The sequence below is a fragment of the Stigmatopora argus genome, chromosome 9 (assembly GCF_051989625.1).
Source record: "Stigmatopora argus isolate UIUO_Sarg chromosome 9, RoL_Sarg_1.0, whole genome shotgun sequence".
Taxonomy (NCBI): domain Eukaryota; kingdom Metazoa; phylum Chordata; class Actinopteri; order Syngnathiformes; family Syngnathidae; genus Stigmatopora; species Stigmatopora argus.
In genome coordinates, this window is record NC_135395.1 from 5,562,122 (window position 1) to 5,579,627 (window position 17,506).

Here is a 17,506-nt window from a genome sequence, read left to right on the forward strand (position 1 = left end):
CACCTTAAATCGGTGGCCAGTCGATCGCAGCGCACAGGGAGACGGACCACCATGCACACTCACATCCATCCCTAGGGGCAATTTAGTGTCCAATCAGCCTACCATGCATGTTTTTGGAATGTGGGAGGCAACCGGAGTACCTGGAGAAAACCCACACAGGCCCAGGGAGAACATGCAAACTCCACTGATCTGGATTAAACCCAGGACCCCAGAGCTGTGAGGCCAACGCGCGAACCACTCGCTTCACCGGACCACCCTACCACGCATAATATAAATAATAATAATCAATCATAATTTTTGCTGGAAAAAATGCATTGTTTGTCAAACAAAATTGTTTGGTCCAAAAAGAAAAAATTGTTGATTTGGGGCCCCCAAACTGGCTAATGTTTGGTCCAAGAACGGTTTGTTATATGCGATACATCCGATTTCTTAACACACTCTCCGGGATCTCCGTGGCTAGCCAGCCCACCAAAAGCACGTCGAAGGCGGCGAAGGGACAGGAAACAGAAGCGTGGATGCCGGGGGGGCCTTGCTGCTAAGCTGAAACAACAACCACACCGAGCTCCGCTTCCCAGTATCCTTTTGACCAACGCCCGATCCATCACCCACAAAATGGATGAGTTGGAACTTCGTATTGCTACCAACAGCTTTGTTAGAAACTGTAATATTATTATCATCTCAGAAACGTGGCTACACCCGCATATCCCCGCCGCGGCGGTATCGCTAGCTAGCCGAACGCTTTTTCGCAACGACCGTTCTAAAGTATTAACAGGCAAAAGCAAGGGCGGAGGACTGTGCATGTATGTACATAATGAATGGTGTTGTGACAGTAAAATTATTGACACTCACTGTTCCCCGGATTTAGAGTTATTAGCAATACGATGTAGGCCCTATTATCTTCCAAGAGAGCTTAACGTCGTCATAGCAACGGCTATCTATATACCTCCGAATGCTAACGTTAACACGGCACTTAACCTCCTGCTAACGGCTGTTAACAAACAACAGCTTGATCACCCCGATGGAGTTTTTATTGTCGCTGGTGATTTCAACAAGGCGTGTTTAAAGACTGTTTTACCTAAGTTTATTCAATACGTAAATTGTAATACTAGAGGAGACAAAACTCTTGACCATGTCTATTCTAACATCAAACATGCTTATAAAGCCACTTCCCTCCCTCACCTAGCTGGATCAGATCACCTCTGCCTATCTCTCACCCCCGCTTACACTCCACTCCGGAGGCAAACAACGCCACAAATAAAGACAATAAAAACTTGGCCCGACAACGCACTCTCTCAGCTGCAGGACTGCTTTTCCCGCACCAACTGGGAACTTTTTGTACACGACAACCTCCAGGACTACACGGACTCTGTACTTTCTTACATAAAAAACTGCATCGACAACGTCACTATAGATAAACGAATACGGGTTTTTCCTAACCAAAAACCCTGGATGACCAATGAGACACTGGCACTCATCAAATGCCGTAATTCCGCCTTTAGATCAGGGGACAAGATAAAATATAGCGCTGCCAGAGCTGAGCTGAAAAGAGGCATTAAAAAGGCCAAGGCAGCATATACCAACACCCCCACCACCACCCTGCAGCAATACACTGACGTTCCGGGAACAGGAAGTGAGACTGGTAATGCGGTCTGTGAACACCAGGAAGGCTGCGGGCCCAGACGGAGTACCTGGGAAGGTGCTCAAAGCCTGTGCTGACCAGCTGGCTGGAGTCTTCACAAATATTTTCAATTGTTCCCTGCAACTATCCATCATTCCATCTTGTCTGAAATCTGCCACCATCATCCCTGTCCCCAAAAAGCCAACCATTGGCAGCATGAATGATTATAGGCCTGTTGCCCTCACGCCTGTGATCATGAAGTGCTTTGAAAAGTTGGTAGCCCGCCATATCAGGAATACAATCTCTCCCTCAATTGACCCTCACCAGTTTGCTTATAGAGCAAACAGGTCCACTGATGATGCTATTGCCATTGCTCTTCATACAGCACTGAGCCATCTGGAACACCCTGGGAACTACGTGAGGATGCTCTTCATTGACTACAGCTCAGCCTTCAATACCATAAAACCGGACATTCTGACTGACAAACTCTCCCACCTTGGACTATCCTCTTCAATCTGCTGCTGGATAAAGGACTTCTTGACCAACCGACCACAGACTGTTAGACTTGGTCCCCACCTCTCTTCCTCCATTACACTAAGCACTGGCTCCCCTCAAGGCTGTGTACTGAGTCCTCTTCTGTACATCCCTGTACACCTACGACTGTACACCCACCCACCAGTCTAACGCCATCATCAAATTCGCTGACGACACCACTGTGGTCGGACTCATCTCAGGAGGGGATGAGTCGGCTTACAGAGATGAGGTCAACAATTTGTCTTCGTGGTGCTCGGTGAACAATCTCACACTGAACACCACGAAAACTAAAGAAATAATCTTGGACTTTCGCAAACACGGCACAGATCTGGCCCCACTCCTCATAAATGGAGTATGTGTAGACAGGGTCCAGTCCTTTAAATTCCTGGGGGTCCACGTCACGGACAAGCTCTCATGGTCTACAAACACCACGGCAGTGGTGAAGAAGGCTCAGACACGACTCCATTTTTCCTCAGGGTACTTAGGAAGAACAACTTGGGCTCCAATCTTCTGAGAACCTTCTATAGAACCACTGTAGAGAGCATCCTGGCGTACGGCATCACAGTGTGGTACGCTGGAAGCACGGCGGCAGACAAAAAGGCCATGCAGAAAGTGATTAACACTGCCCAGAGGATTGTCGGCTGCTCTCTGCCCTCACTTGAAGACATTGCCAGCCCGCGTTACCTCAGCAGAGCCAAGAACATCATAGGGGACCCTTACCACCCTGGTCACAATCTGTTCCAGCTGCTGCCCTCTGGCAGACGCTATAGGTCCCACAAAGCTCGGACAAATAGGCTTAAGGACAGTTTTTTCCCCACATCCATCAGACATCTAAACTCGCGCTAACATACACACATTCCCTTCTGCGGCATATGAATAGATGTTTGGTTGGTGATCTGCCTCCTACTAGCTGACTTGAAGGAAGGTAAGTGGCAGACAGTGTGCGGTAATCGAGAGGTAAGCGACCTGTATGTAATCGAGAGGTAAGCGACCTGTATCCACAACAGCGGGATGACAAATTACAAGTCCGTAACTTACACTTATTTAGGTCTTTTGCCGATTAAACGTAGCTTATGGAGAAGCACCATCAATTTCGTCACACGCAGTTTCTGCGTGTGATGACAAGTAGGCTTTTTGTGTTGTGGTAATGACGACATGGCCTATGTCCGATTATTATTATTATTATTATTGACTATCAAAATAGATGATATAATGTTTTAGTAATCCATTAGAGAACTAATCGTGGTTTAGCTGCCATAAAATGGATTGGACTCAATGGCAGCCAATGATTTATTATCGTGCATAAAGAGTTGATGAAAACGTTCCTCCTGAATGTTGTTTAAAAAAGAGCCGTGGAGTTAGAACTTCCTTTCCCAGCATGCCCCGCGGCTGTTTTGTGTGTTTACAATCAGCTGACATCCGGCGTCTTCCCGTCCATTAGCGGAGCTTCTCCGCGGTAGCCAGCCTTCGACATTGGCGTTGGCCAAAAACACACCAGTCGAAGTTCTTGCGCGCTGCTGAACGCGCACTTTAAGCTTCGTTGTCAAATGCAGGTGAGCTCGACATGAATCGCGCGGACGGCGTCCATTTCGAGCTTTCCCGTCGGCTAGCGGAGGAAGCTAAATGCTAACCCCTAGCGCAAGAACACCCCCTTTCCCCCTGTTTTACCATTTGGTCAGGAAGTGCTGCTCTTCGGCGCCTTGCCTTTTGCTTCTAACGCCATAAAGCTTTTCTCTTGTCACCCCGTTTATTTAAGTCAATTAGTAAGATTCGCCAGATCGATTCCGTCCGCGGTTTCCCTTATGTTATTAGCCTGCTGCTAAAATGGAGGTGTTGGGAACACACTGACGTTTTGGTGTCATTTGTAGGAATAGGTCGGTGCCATCCACTTAATTGATGTCGAGCAGCTGTGGCGCTTGTAAAAGCTCACGTCGTCCTGTAGTCTGGGCCGCCAGGGCTCTGGCCCCGTCTGCCGCAGCCTGAATTGAGTACGCCCGTCCTGCCGCACCTCTCCGCTCGACTTCTTGCTGAGCCATGAGCAGCCACCGGGACCTCGACATGGTGAGTTAAAATCCAGCTCGTCTGCCTAGTTTTCGTCCAGGGAGGTCCCCGACCCGAGCACGTGATCTGAAATCGGGCCATCACCGAATTCTCAAGGTTCTTTTCGGGTTTGGAAGGATTGCAGAATATGTGCAGTGGTACCTCTACTTACGAACTTAATTGGTTCCCAGAGCCTGTTTCGTAACTTGGATTTTTCCTAACTAGAGCAGTAGTATTTTATATGTAAATTATCTCATTTCTTCCACGCTCCCAAAATAAACTACCAACTAAACCCTTTAAAAATATCAGTGTCCCAATTTTGTATGAAAGAAGTGGAAAAACACAAAATTGAGAGAAAATGATTTGTTAATGTACTAAAATGAATAACAAACATTCGTGCTGGTGCATAAGTATGAGGAGGAAGCTAATGTTAGGCAACAGACAAAGCACAGAAACACATGCACGTGACCACACACATCTACGCAAGTTCAAATAATGCATTAAAAACAACAAAGCATTGAATAGAACTCCAAAGGTGTAACAGTCTCTCCATCGTCGTTTAGTTTAGGTACCACTGTAGTGGAAAAGGCAAATTGTCAAAAGAAACAAACCAGCTTTTTAGAAAAAATATATTCTACCCAGCATCATAAATAGGAAATAAACAATGTCAGAGGACAATCGTTCTGATAGCTGTCGTGGGAAGTTAACAGTAAGAGATCAATAAGAGTGCTATGAATGAACGTGTCATCAAGGGCCACCGTGATTAATTGACCAATCGATTAGCAAATGATTTTTCATGTATTCGCAATGTTGAGAAACATTGTTGACCTCAAAATTGCACCCTGCTTTTTTCGTGTATTCTTTTTAAGGTTTCTTTTAAATGTTTGCTTAGTAGATTCATGTGATCCACTTTTACAAACCTCACAAAATCAAACAGTGGGCTGGGTCTTGCCCCTAGACAATCATCAGTTTCAATACTGCCTGAAGTTTGCACTTGACTGGCAAAATCTTAACCTACTGAAAGCTGCCCTCTGCTAGCTAACTCATAAATTTAAATCCGCATTTATTAATCAGCTATGATACCAAAAATTCCCAAATTGGGGCTCAAAGAAACGATGGATGTTGGCCCACGCTACAATTGCTACCAAGTTTCAAGATGATCGGTTCACGAATGATGGAGCAGCGCTTCAAGTTTTGGTCTATAAGAACAACAACAACGTGTGTGGCAACTTACTATTACTTTTGGAGGCGGATGACCCAATAAAGTGATCGGTCTGTGTGTTGGTAGGTGGTTACGGTTTCAACGGGTAACCGATTAACCCATGTTCATAATCATTCAGCTGAGATGCTGACTGTTGCTCCCATCAACGCCATCTGTCTAATCTGGGCTGCCCTACTTTTCTTTTTAAGGTTGAGGCGCTCATTGATTGTACCCCGACCACTTCTAAATCCTATCTATTTCTAACAGCAGTGAGTGATCATCCATAAGGGCCTGTGATGACACTAGACGTCCAATTCGTTTTGACTGGGAGGAACGGTTTGACTGCTCTTTCTCAGTCAAAACGAGCATTCACAGCCATTCGGTGTCTTTTAAATGAATTGGGTGTCTATCAGCTCTCACTTGAATGGAATAATTCAATTCCTGGTCACTCCCTTGTTAGTTTTGTAGGGTACTTACTGTTCACTTTTCCAGGATCACCATGTGCATTTAGGATTATTTACTGTTGATTTGGGGCCTTTCCAGGTCATTTCTCATTGGTTTGGGGACATGTACCTGTCCCCAACGGTTGATTTTGATCATTTTCTGAATACTTTGCAGCATTTTTTGTAAAGTTTGGGTCACTTTCTGTTTTGGGGCAATTTGAAGATTTTGTTTTCGTGTCAAAATTAATGACCACCAGTGGAAAAATAGCAGCCAGGGTGGTTTGCGCGTCGACCTCACAGCTCTTGGGTCCTGGGTTCGAATCCAGGTCGGTCCACCTGTGTGGAGTTTGCATGTTCTCCCCGGGCCTGAGTGGGTTTCCTCTGGGTACTCCGGTTTCCTCCCACATTCCAAAAACATGCACGATAGGCTGATTGGACACTCTAAATTGCCCCTAGGTATGAGTGTGAGCTTCAATGGTTGTTTGTCTCCTTGTGCCCTGCGATTGGCTGGCTACCGATTCAGGCTGCCCCCCACCTCTGGCCCGGAGTCAGCTGGGATAGGCTCCAGCACCCCCTGCGACGCTAATGAGGATAAAATGGATCAGAAAATGAATGAATGGAGAAATATTGAAACGGTAAATAAAACGATAATTTTTTTTATGTATTTTTGAAAATGGCATTGAGTCTTGATATTGGTGCTTTTTGGTGTTGGGCCACTTATGGGACATTTTGGGGCAATTTGTTTTCGAGTAAACTATAATTTTATTTTGGTCAAAATAATGATGACAAATTGAGAAACAGATGACAAATTGAGAAACAGTTGACATTTTGTGGCCTTTCCGGAGCCACTTCCTGGGTCACATTCTGATTATTTTAGGGTATTCTTGAGTGTCTTCCTGTCTATTTTAGGTCAATTTTATTTTTGATAAAAACAATCCCCAACCATTGACGCAAAAGGAAACAAAATCTAACTAAATAGCATTTAATATGGGTTTTTTTATTTATGTAGTATTGTAAAGGATATAGTATTGGCAGCAAATATAATATTAGTTGAAAAATGTAGTATTATGACAAGAGTAATTTACTCAGCTCTCTTGTGGTGTTTTTTTTTTACTCCAGGATAAATGTAAGGCTATCTAGAGCGACTAATCCTTTGAGAGCCCGTCATTATCGTGATAAAAACAACAAAAAGTCATTTGAAGGATTTGACGCCGGCGAGCTTTCGGATTGGAGCGACTAAGGACGCTGGTTCTGTTGCCAAGGGAGACGGGGCAAATCAGAGCTCGCATTTCATTTGACGGGGGATGAAAGGGGTGGCGGGAGAAGCTCGTTAATATGGTGCGACCCCGCTAGGGGGTTACTGGGTTCAGAAAGGGGGCTGGCCAAGAGTGTTTGTAAACAGATCAGAGAGCGGGATTGCCTGCCCGCGTCACACTTGGTTAAGTCGCTTTGTTCTCACCTCATGTCCTTCACAAAATGCGCCAGGAGAAATGCGGCTCAATAAATTGCTGCCGTTGAAAGCCATTGACGTCCTAATCTGTCAGAACTGGAATGGTTCTTGTCGAAACAGAGGACTTGTCAAGCCCCGTTGACTCAAGGCCAATGACAGTACTGTTTAGGTCTGTCCTGATACAGATTTTTATCACTTCGATCCAAAATTTTTCAAGATTTACTTTGTTGATCCCATGTAGGTCCAAATCCTATTTACATAACTCTTTCAAATCATTATTAAAGTGATCCCTACTAGTACCTCCTCAGAAAATGATCTGTTTACAAATATAATACGATTCTCTGCTTCTATGATTTAGTTTCTAAAGAGAAAGTAGACACACTCAGGCGACATGTTTGATTCGTACTTTGATTTATAGCAGCCGAAAAGCACTATGGTACTGAAAACACATGACTATTGGATAAGATCCAATCTTTGGACCACATTCGATGCTCCAAAAATAGCTGTATCCGGTACCGATACTGAGTATTTAATCACGACATCACTGGTACTGCTTCCACGATACTAAAACTTTTTACTTAATACCCGACTCTAAAAAGAAATGCTCGAACAATTTTGATGCTATCTAAATTACATTAAATGTTATGTTATGTACGTTTATTTATTGCTGTTAATTTTTGACAAAGTTCTTTAGAAAATACCTGAAATTCACTTAAAGTGACCTAGGAATATTCCAGAGGCATCAGAAATTGATCCAAAATCAAGTGAAAGTGACCTAAGCATGTAAAATTAACCAGCCACTCAGGAATGCACTTAAATCAACAGTAAATGAGCCAAAATGTAAAGTAAGTGACCTGAAAGGACCCAAAATGTACTGAATGTGACCCAAAATAAAGAGCAATTTGACCCGTAAGTACCCGAAAATTAATGGAGATGAACCAAAATGAATTACGATTGACATCCAATTCTTTTAATCTGGGTGACATTTTTAACATTAAGTACGACATCTGGCCCACTTGCTAACATCTAACACCGGTTGCTTTGACTGCAGTTTTAGCCCATAAAACAACCCTATTTCTTGGCCACATGTCATTTGTCTATTGGTCAAAGCTATCTTCAGTCAAATGTTCAGCCTCTTGGTCGAGCAGGAAAAAAATCTAGATTTATACTTTGGCAGTGTTGGTGTTGTAGAAATTTCATATACAACATATGTTAAGCATTTCCCGATAAAACGTTTTGGGTTAAGCATTTTATGATGAAACGATTTCATTTATTTGAAAAAAATAAAGCCCTGGCCGCCACAATAATGAAACGGAAGAGGGACACAGTGCGCAAAAAGGCCGTCTGTCCGTCCGCCCGTGACGTCACCCGTTATCAAATCAGGAATTCTGGCCAATAGCGAAATGGGATTAAAACTGTTTTGCACTTTTATGGTTTGTTTTACAAAGGAAGGACTACGGATTGTGGCTCAGTGAAGTCTAATCTATCCAATTCTGGAAGGTACCCCGTGAGGTGATCTAATATGATGTACAGTAATCCCGCAAATATCGCGGTTAATGTAGACCAGACATGGCCGTGATAATCGAAAAATCGCAAAGTAGAGTCACCCCTATTATAACTACCTATTTTTCCCCCGACAGTGCAGAGTCCTAGTAGCAAGCGGAAGATAGGGGAGTGGCTTCCGCTTACGAGTTTCAGCGTGGATTTTAACATTTTTATGAACTTTAAAATATATATATATTAAAAAATAATTAATAGCAGAAAAAAATTGTGAAGAAGTGAATTCGCCATAATCGAGGGAAGACTGAAATGTCTCTCCATTCTTTTCCTTGTTTTGGAATTCCTGAAGTCTGTTTTCCTGCATTTTGGTTCCCTTTATGTTTGCAGTTCTTTTGTTGAATCGACCCCTCCCCTCCAAACTCTTTTGCTACGCACGTTTAATAAGATGGTCGGAGCTGTCTGGGACACCCGCGGTTATCGCATTAAGCTAACAGGCCGGATGGACGCGAGGACGGCGGCACCTCCGGCCCCGCCCCCTTCTTATACACCCCATAGCTACACGGGACCTTCCTCGGGTAATGAACGGACTCGACTGTGTTTTTGTTTGTCCGCCACAGGTGCACCTCCGCCTCATTCTGGTCAGCGGGAAAACGCAGGACTTCACCTTCTCGCCCAACGACTCGGCCACGGACATCGCCAAGCACGTCTTTGAAAACTGGCCCACGGGTGAGTGACAAATGATTCCTTCCGTTCATCAAACTACATTTGGCTGCCATTGACAGCGCTAGATATCTAATCCAATAATAAAAGAAACCCCAATAAACTAGTTTTTTTAAATAATCATCTTTTTTTATCTGGAGAAATATTTTGTTTGTGAACAATATACAGTGGTACCTCGAGATACGAGCTTAATCCGTTCCGGGACTGAGCTCGTATGACAAGATTCTCGTAACTCGAGCGGAAGTTTCCCATTGAAATGAATGGGAAACAAATTAATTCGTTCCAACTCCCTGAAAAAAACACCAAAAACAGGATATTGGATTGAAAAAAATGTTATTTCTTATAATTCGCCATATATTGACAAAGTAATAAATAACGAGTGGTTTGATAGTAATAATGCGGGGGGGCTTTATCCACGGCAGCAATGCACTCGTAAACGAACAAACAAATTTAAATTAACTTGGATAACTATATACAGACACTCAACGTTTAATATAACTTCAAACAAAACTAAATTCTAAATTTGTTGTAATCTTTTTTACCTTACGTAGTTCTACGGGTTGACACCACCTGGCCGTTCCGCAGAAGTCTTCAAAACTAACGCATCAAGAGTTGTTTGTTTTTGTCTACCCTTCAAAATATTTCGATAATGTTGCATACAAATGTCATCACAATAGGATAACGCACGACCACTTACCAACGAGAAATAGTCTTTAAAGAACGATCGCGGGAGCATCTTTCCTGAGAAAGAATAACAGGAAATACAATAGTTGATCTTACCCACGTATTGATTGTGGGTAATGAAGTTTTATTCTGAGAAAGGTTGCCATTGCCTATGGGTGTTGTGTGCACGAGTATACTTCATTACCCAGAAAGCCCTCTTTTTGCCCGCGCGTTGTGCGTTTCTTGGTCGTATGAGAAACTCGTCTGAATTAATTAGTTCCGTGCTCGTAGATATTGTTATACACGAAAGATATGCAAAAAAATGCCATGGCCACCTGGCTTGGTCGCATCACGAAATTTTGACCGCATCACGGGCGAATTATTCGATCGAAATTTCCCCCGTAAGACGAGCATTTTGTATGACGAGCGGTCGTATGACGAGGTACCACTGTAATTCAGTTAAAGTTGTTGATATTGAATTATTCTTTTAGAAAAAAAATCCAAATTCTGTTTTTATGCGTTCCCTCAATTTCTTTTTCCTGAAATTTCTTTTTTGTGAAATGGTTAAAAGCATAAAACCTCAGTTGATCAATCATTTTTTTTATCAAAAGCATCCTAATATTTTTTTACATTTAGAAAGAAAATAATGACAGTTTCTCACCTGTTTCTATTTTTTATTGTTCAATTTTATTTATTTATCTAGTGTGCCAACAACTATGAAAAAATGTGTTAATATTGATTATTAAGAGGTCAAACTGTCAAATTCTAGCAGATTAAAAAAAATGTTGAAAAAAGGCCTTAGAAGTTAAATGTGACACTGACATCTATGGGTGGCATTTATTCTGCAAAAATATGATTGCTTCTTTGCTGCTTGGTGTCAATTCAACTTCAACTCATTGCCTGCCATTGACAGTGATAGACATCAATACATTTTTAGTGTCCTAGTTCAATTTATTCGCAGAAATCCTAAATCATACAACAAAGGATGTAATGAAGAAAATTGCTCTTATATTCTTAAATTGTTAATGATAAGTACTCAGAGTTTGAGTTTGAAATATTTATAATGGGACAGTACATATTAATGAACATATGTAAATATGTAAGATTATAGCCAAAGGTTAATTCCATCTTTAGTCCCTTGCGCAGGTTGAAGATAAAATCAATTAGGCATAGAAATGATGAGACACACACACGATACAATAACACCATTTCTTACATAGACCTTGACAAAGACCAACTAAAAATGCTAGTTAATCTATAGATATTTGTGGGAAACACACACTTTGTGGAGTGGCACTACTAATTTCGTTATACCCAGCTGTTGTATCATGACAATAAAGGCTTTTGATTTTGTTTTGTAAACCCTTTAAGAAACGTATGTAAATAGCAGTTTGTGATGTTTAAATGAAGTTGGTATCATTCCAAATTTAACACGTGTGCAATATGGCTACCCGATTGTGAGCGGCTGTTCAGCGTGACAGCGCTACGTCAATTCCTCTGATGGCTTTATGCTTAAACATGACATTTGAACAGAAAAAATAATTCTTCAAATGGTTGCGCATGTTGTTTTTATACGTCTGAATTTACCACATACAGTAATTCCTCGAATATCATGCTTAACGTAGACCAGACATGGCCGCGATAAACGAAAAACCGCAAAGTAGGATCACCCCCATTTTAACTACCACGATACATGTTTTCGCGCCTATACAGAAATACAAGTTCACAAGTACAATTAGCAAAAAGTGTATATTTGTTAAATATTACAGCTATAAGCATGTCAAAAGCTGTCAGGTTGGGATTTTTGCTCACCGTTCTTATCATTTTGACGCCACGGGGTGAGCTCTTGCATGGAATCCCAGATCGAGGGAGATTATCAGTGGTCTTGTATGTCTTCCATGTTCTAATAATTGCTCCCACAGTGGATTTCTTTACAACAAGCGTTTTACCTATGGTAGATTCAGTCTTCCCTGCCTGGTGCAGGTCTACAATTTTGTCTCTGGTGTCCTTCGATTGCTCTTTGGTCTTGGCCATAGTGGAGTTTGGTGTGTGAGAGACTAAGGTTGTGGTCAGGTCAATGTTCCCTCTAATTTGTTGTTTGTCTGGGCAGAAAGACAACCTCCCTGAGCACACTGAGTACCAGTGTGAGTAACATCATCATTGCTCGCTATGGGCACACACCAGTATCACACCTGCCTTTAGCAGGTGCATGTCTACTACACACAAATGATTTAGTAATAATAAAATGTAATGATTAAAATCTATGAATGGGCGGCCCGGCGGATGAGTGGTTCGCGCGTCGGCCTCACAGCTAAATAAAATAAAATAAATAAATAAATGGGATTTTATTCTGTGCGCTCCATATGATTTGCTGTGCGCAGAGAAGACGAGAGTAGTGCGCAATTGCGCACGCGCGCAGCTTAGAGGGAACATTGGGTCAGGTGTCTTTTACACCGATGAGTTAAAACAGATGCTACTAATACAGGTAACGAGTGGAGACCTCGTTAGAAGAAGTTAGACGTCTTTGACAGCCAGAAATCTTGCTTGTTTGTAGGTGACCAAATACAGTGGTACCTCGTCATACGCATGCAAAAAGAGGGCTTTCTGGGTAATGAAGTATACTCCTGCACACAACACCCATAGGCAATGGCAACCTTTCTCAGAATAAAACTTCATTACCCACAATCACTACGTGGGAAGCTCAGCTATGTCATTTCCTGTTATTCTTTCTTAGGAAAGGTCCCGCGATCGTTCCTTAAAGACTATTTCTCGTTGGCAAGTGGTCGTGCGTTATCCTATTGTGAGGACATTTGTGTGTATCATTTTGGGAATATTTTGAAGGCAATACAACAGCAAACAGTCCATCGATAGCGAACGTGAGGGCGGAGGCGTGGCAAACCGCCAACCCGAAAAACGAAGGTAACAAAAGATTACAACAAAATTAGAATTCAGTTTTGTGTAAAGTTACATTAAACGTATGTTTGAGTGTCTGTATATATTAATCCAAGTTAATTTAAATTTGTTTGTTCCGTTTACGAGTGCGTTGTCGTGGAAAAAAAAACAACGCCCCCAACTGTCTGTCTCCCGTCGGCGAAATCTGCCCAATTTTAGTTAGATTAAACACATTTTATTACTATTAAACCACTAGTTATGTGTTACTTTGTTAATAGATGGCGAATTAGAAGAAATAAAACATTTTTTTCCAATCCAATATCCTGTTTTTGGTGTTTTTTCAGAGGGCTGGAACGAATTAATTTGTTTTCCATTCATTTCAATGGAAAACGTCCGCTCGAGCTACGAGAATCTCGTCATACGAGCTCAGTTCCGGAACAGATTAAGCTCGTATCTCGAGGTACCACTGTACTTATTTTCCATTCTAATTTGGATATAAATTCTTTAAAAATCAAACAATGTGATTTTCTGTCTCTCATGCTTGAGGTTTACCCATGTTGACAGTTACAGGCCTCTCTAATCTTTTCAAGTAGGAGAACTTGCACAAGTGGTGGTTGACTAAATACTTATTTGCCCCACTGTATGCCTAAAATGTATTTTCCTTTGTCTGTATTTTCACCCTCTTGCTACTGTGACAGTGAAATTTCCCAAATACGGGATGAATAAAGTTATCTAATCTAAAAGACTAATGTATTAATATCTAAATATAATGTAGGACTTGGGGCTCAAGAGGAGATGACAAATTTCTCCAATGCACAGAATCATTCGGGGCCAAACTAAGATTTATTTTGTTATTAAATAAAGTATTACTGTTTCCTCTATATAAACATGTGCATCTTGGATCGGGATATACTTCAAAAGCTGTAGCGGTTTAGAGAAATGTATTTCTAACATTAAAGCCATCACGTACATATATCAGCCGTCATCGCTGGAGAACAAGCGATATCCGTTCGCGTGTGCGCACTAGCAATTGGTCACGTTCCGAACGGCCGTCACAATCAGGGAATGATCGTCCCCTTGAATGGATGGGCTGTAATTTGGGAAACTGTCTTCCCTGTGCAAAGCAGGATGGGAAGAGGAGCGAGTGAGCAGCCCCGGTATTCTGCGCCTCATCTTCCAGGGACGCTTCCTTCATGGCAACGTCACACTCGGAGGTGACGCCTTGGCAAACAAATAGAACATTGAGGCCTTTTTCGTTGTTGTTGTTTAGTGTGTTGATTTCAAATTGTCTTTTTCGCAGCTTTGAAGCTGCCTCCTGGCCGGACCACCGTCATGCACCTGGTTGCCCGGGAGACGCTTCCGGAACCCAACTCTCATGGTGAGAACCTAACCCGCCTATTTCAAGAGGGTCTAACTTGTCTTTTGTCGCCCAGCCAAATGATACTTATAGTTTCTTTTGGAAGGAGGAATAATTTATCAAAATATATTTAACTGGTTTGACCGCCATTGACAGCGCGAGATATCCAATCCATTGATTGCGAGGGCTGACACTGACCGTTCGATTTTCATGTTGTACTCATTTGCCTGCTGTGGAAAACAGTAGGGCAATTCATTTAAGATGGACTGGCAGGTTAATATTTGGTCAAACATTGTTCATGTCTCCAAAAAGTTTGTTTTGTCAATTTCCTGAAAAGCCGATAGTGCGGCATATAATGCGATGTACGCTATAGTGTATCGATCAATATCGGTTAATCATTGTATGAAATTCCCCTTAAGCACAGCTCCATCTAGTTGATGTATAACACAGCTCCTTACCACTATGACTATCATTACTATTACACGTTCATCTAGTGCAGGGGTGTCAGACTCTGGTTGGTTCGCGGGCCGCGTTAACATCAACTCGATATCATGTGGGCCGGACCATTTTAGATATAATATTTAGATTTTTTTAATAAATGGATAAAAAGCCCTGAATATTCAGTTTTTTATAGATCTAAAACAATGTTTATTTTAGCTTTTTTAAAATATATTTTTAGATTTTACAAAATGATTTTTGAACTAAAAACACAGAAAAAATTGATTAAATAATTACAATTATTTATTTAAAAGGGGGAAATCGGGAAATTTATTATACATCAATACTCTTCATTTTAATCTGATCCTAAAACAGAAAGTCGGCACTCATGATTTACTTTTTCGGGCCACACAAAATGATGCGGCGGGCCAGATTTGGCCCCCGGGCCGCCACTTTGACTCGTGATCTAGTGGATGTATAACGTAAGACATAACTCAAAATGTTGAAAGATCCATATCGGACCCAAAAAAGCCTTATAAAAGCCTTATACTGAAGGCAACAGGTTCTGTATGTATCTATAATAGCTTATTATCCAAATGACTAAATTTGCCTCAAATACATCAGGAGCATTCATAATTAAATGTTTATTTTCCTTGAAGTGCATTCTATAGAGAAAGACACACCACATGTCTTCTCTGTTGTACGATGGTGCTTCAAGTTTAACTTCATTACAATATTAACCTCCTAGGACCTGGCGTCCACGTGTGGACATCACATTTTTGGTTGTCGCAACACTACAATGTTAAATTTTGGACTACGAGGGCCTGGGGTCCACTTATGATGTGGATAGAAAAACACTTAGTTTTCTAAAAAATATCTTTAAAAAAATCACACTTCATTTTCAATATTTTTTAAAACTTGTATAGAATCATTTTTTGCCTCTCTCTTTAGTATCAATATCAAGTTGAGAAGTATGGTCACACCTGTGGTATGTTATATTAGTATTTTCTCTTATCTGTTGTCTCGATGTTCTTTTTAGGTCAAAGAAACAGAGAAAAAACTACAGAGAGCAATTGCTGTCTCCTCTTGTAAGGAAACAAGCCTCCCTTATATGAATAGAAATATATCTATAGCTACACACACTAAAATCACTGGAAATCTAGTTGTTTTTGGGGTGGGGGCAGTCTGCTGGGATGCTTTTTTTGTGCCAACATCATTTCTGCCCCCGACCAAACTGGATGGCCGACATGCCCGGATGCCGACCTGACGCCGTTAACCCCCTTTGTGCACTTAACCAGTTTAACGGCAAGCGTGTAGTTGTTCACCCTCCGTCGCCGCCTCCTCCTCCATTTTATTCGACGATTCGTGCCATCTTCCGCATCCCACGTTTCTGCCTCGACGGCGCTGTCGTCGTTACGCCGTTCGTTTTTCGGACCAACGGGAAACTTTGAAGGAAGGGAAAAAGGGAACAGGCTTTGTGGCCAGTCCAGTTAAAGCTGAAAAAACAGGGGGAAAAGGGATTTTAAAAAAATTATCATGTTGATTTGAATGCCGTCTATTTGTTTGCCTTTTATCGTGGAATCTAGAAATATCAACGCTTCGGCCATTGACAGTTTTGGACGTCCGATCCATTTAAAGTGTGTGGGTTGGCAGTGAATGAACGTGCACTTCTAATGACAAAATTCACATCCCTATAATATGAAATTCATTATGATAAAATGAATAAAATTCACTTTATTTACACTGTGAATTTGTTTTTTGGTGTGTAGACTTTAACATTATTTAAACCCCTGATGCCTGAATTTCAAATTAACAAATTTATATCCAAAGAACATTGGGGGATTACATAAATACATGAGAAAATAAAATTACATGGAAAAAATATAACAAATGTACAAAATCCTAACTTAAAAATTTAATCTATTAAACTAAATTATGTTGCTAAAATAAAGCAAGGTGTTCTTAAATAAATTCTGATTTCATTATGTATGTATACATTTTTAATTGGAAATAATTACACTTTCCTCCCTATATTTTTGTTGTTGTTTTTTTGGCTTTTTGAGTTTTTTTTCAGGGATTTTCTCATTTTTCACTATTTTTAAATCCATTTTTTAAGTATTATGTTCATTCACTGCCAAGCTTTCCACTTTATGTGCATTGGATGTTGACTAGTGACAAACTCCTTTCAATCCACACAAGGGCGTCTGTCATTGTCAATGGCAGTCTGAGTTTGTTAAAATTTTAATTATAATGCTTTTTAATCCTGTTTATAGGTATTTGTGTGCGTGTGTGGGTGAAAAATCCTCGTTTGCTTTGTGATTTTTTTTTGTCTTGTGACATTGCTATAAACTCTAGTAAATATAAAATCATGTATAAAAACAAAAAAAACTAACATGCGATGTGTTCTTTGTCAGCGCTTGTATAGTTAAGAAATCTTGAAATGAGTTGAAACTACCCAACTTTTTACTCGAAAGAAAAGCTTAATGTCTCCTCACGTCATCTGTTTTATACATTGAATAGGCTGTCTTTAAAATGTTTGACTTTTGGTGTTCTAAGTATTGCAATGACCTCTGGATTTAATGGCATCTTGTATACAAGTGTGAATAATAATAATAATGAATTCTCTGAAATAAATTTCTCTCACATGCAA

At 41.1% G+C, this 17,506-nt stretch overlaps 1 protein-coding gene across 2 annotated transcripts; it reads left to right on the forward strand.

Moving 5' to 3' along the window:
- Positions 1-3,530: 3,530 nt before the first annotated feature.
- On the forward strand, positions 3,531-17,506 carry ubl3b (ubiquitin-like 3b). Of its 2 annotated transcripts, none has more exons than XM_077609561.1 (6): positions 3,531-3,705; positions 4,021-4,213; positions 9,404-9,512; positions 14,186-14,275; positions 14,362-14,439; positions 15,896-17,506. In XM_077609561.1, the coding sequence occupies exons 2-6, from the start codon at positions 4,187-4,189 to the stop codon at positions 15,946-15,948; spliced, it is 357 nt and encodes a 118-aa protein (XP_077465687.1). In that variant the 5' UTR covers positions 3,531-3,705; positions 4,021-4,186; the 3' UTR covers positions 15,949-17,506. The 2 variants fall into 2 exon arrangements, with proteins under 2 accessions (XP_077465687.1, XP_077465688.1); XM_077609562.1 differs by having other exon boundaries at positions 3,533-3,705; positions 14,189-14,275.

Coding starts and splice junctions, on each gene's coding strand:
- ubl3b (XM_077609561.1), top strand. CDS start 4,187: ATGAGCAGCCACCGGGACCTCGACATG. Junction 4,214..9,403: donor GCCACCGGGACCTCGACATG/GTGAGTTAAAAT, acceptor TGTCCGCCACAG/GTGCACCTCCGCCTCATTCT. Junction 9,513..14,185: donor CTTTGAAAACTGGCCCACGG/GTGAGTGACAAA, acceptor CCCTGTGCAAAG/CAGGATGGGAAGAGGAGCGA.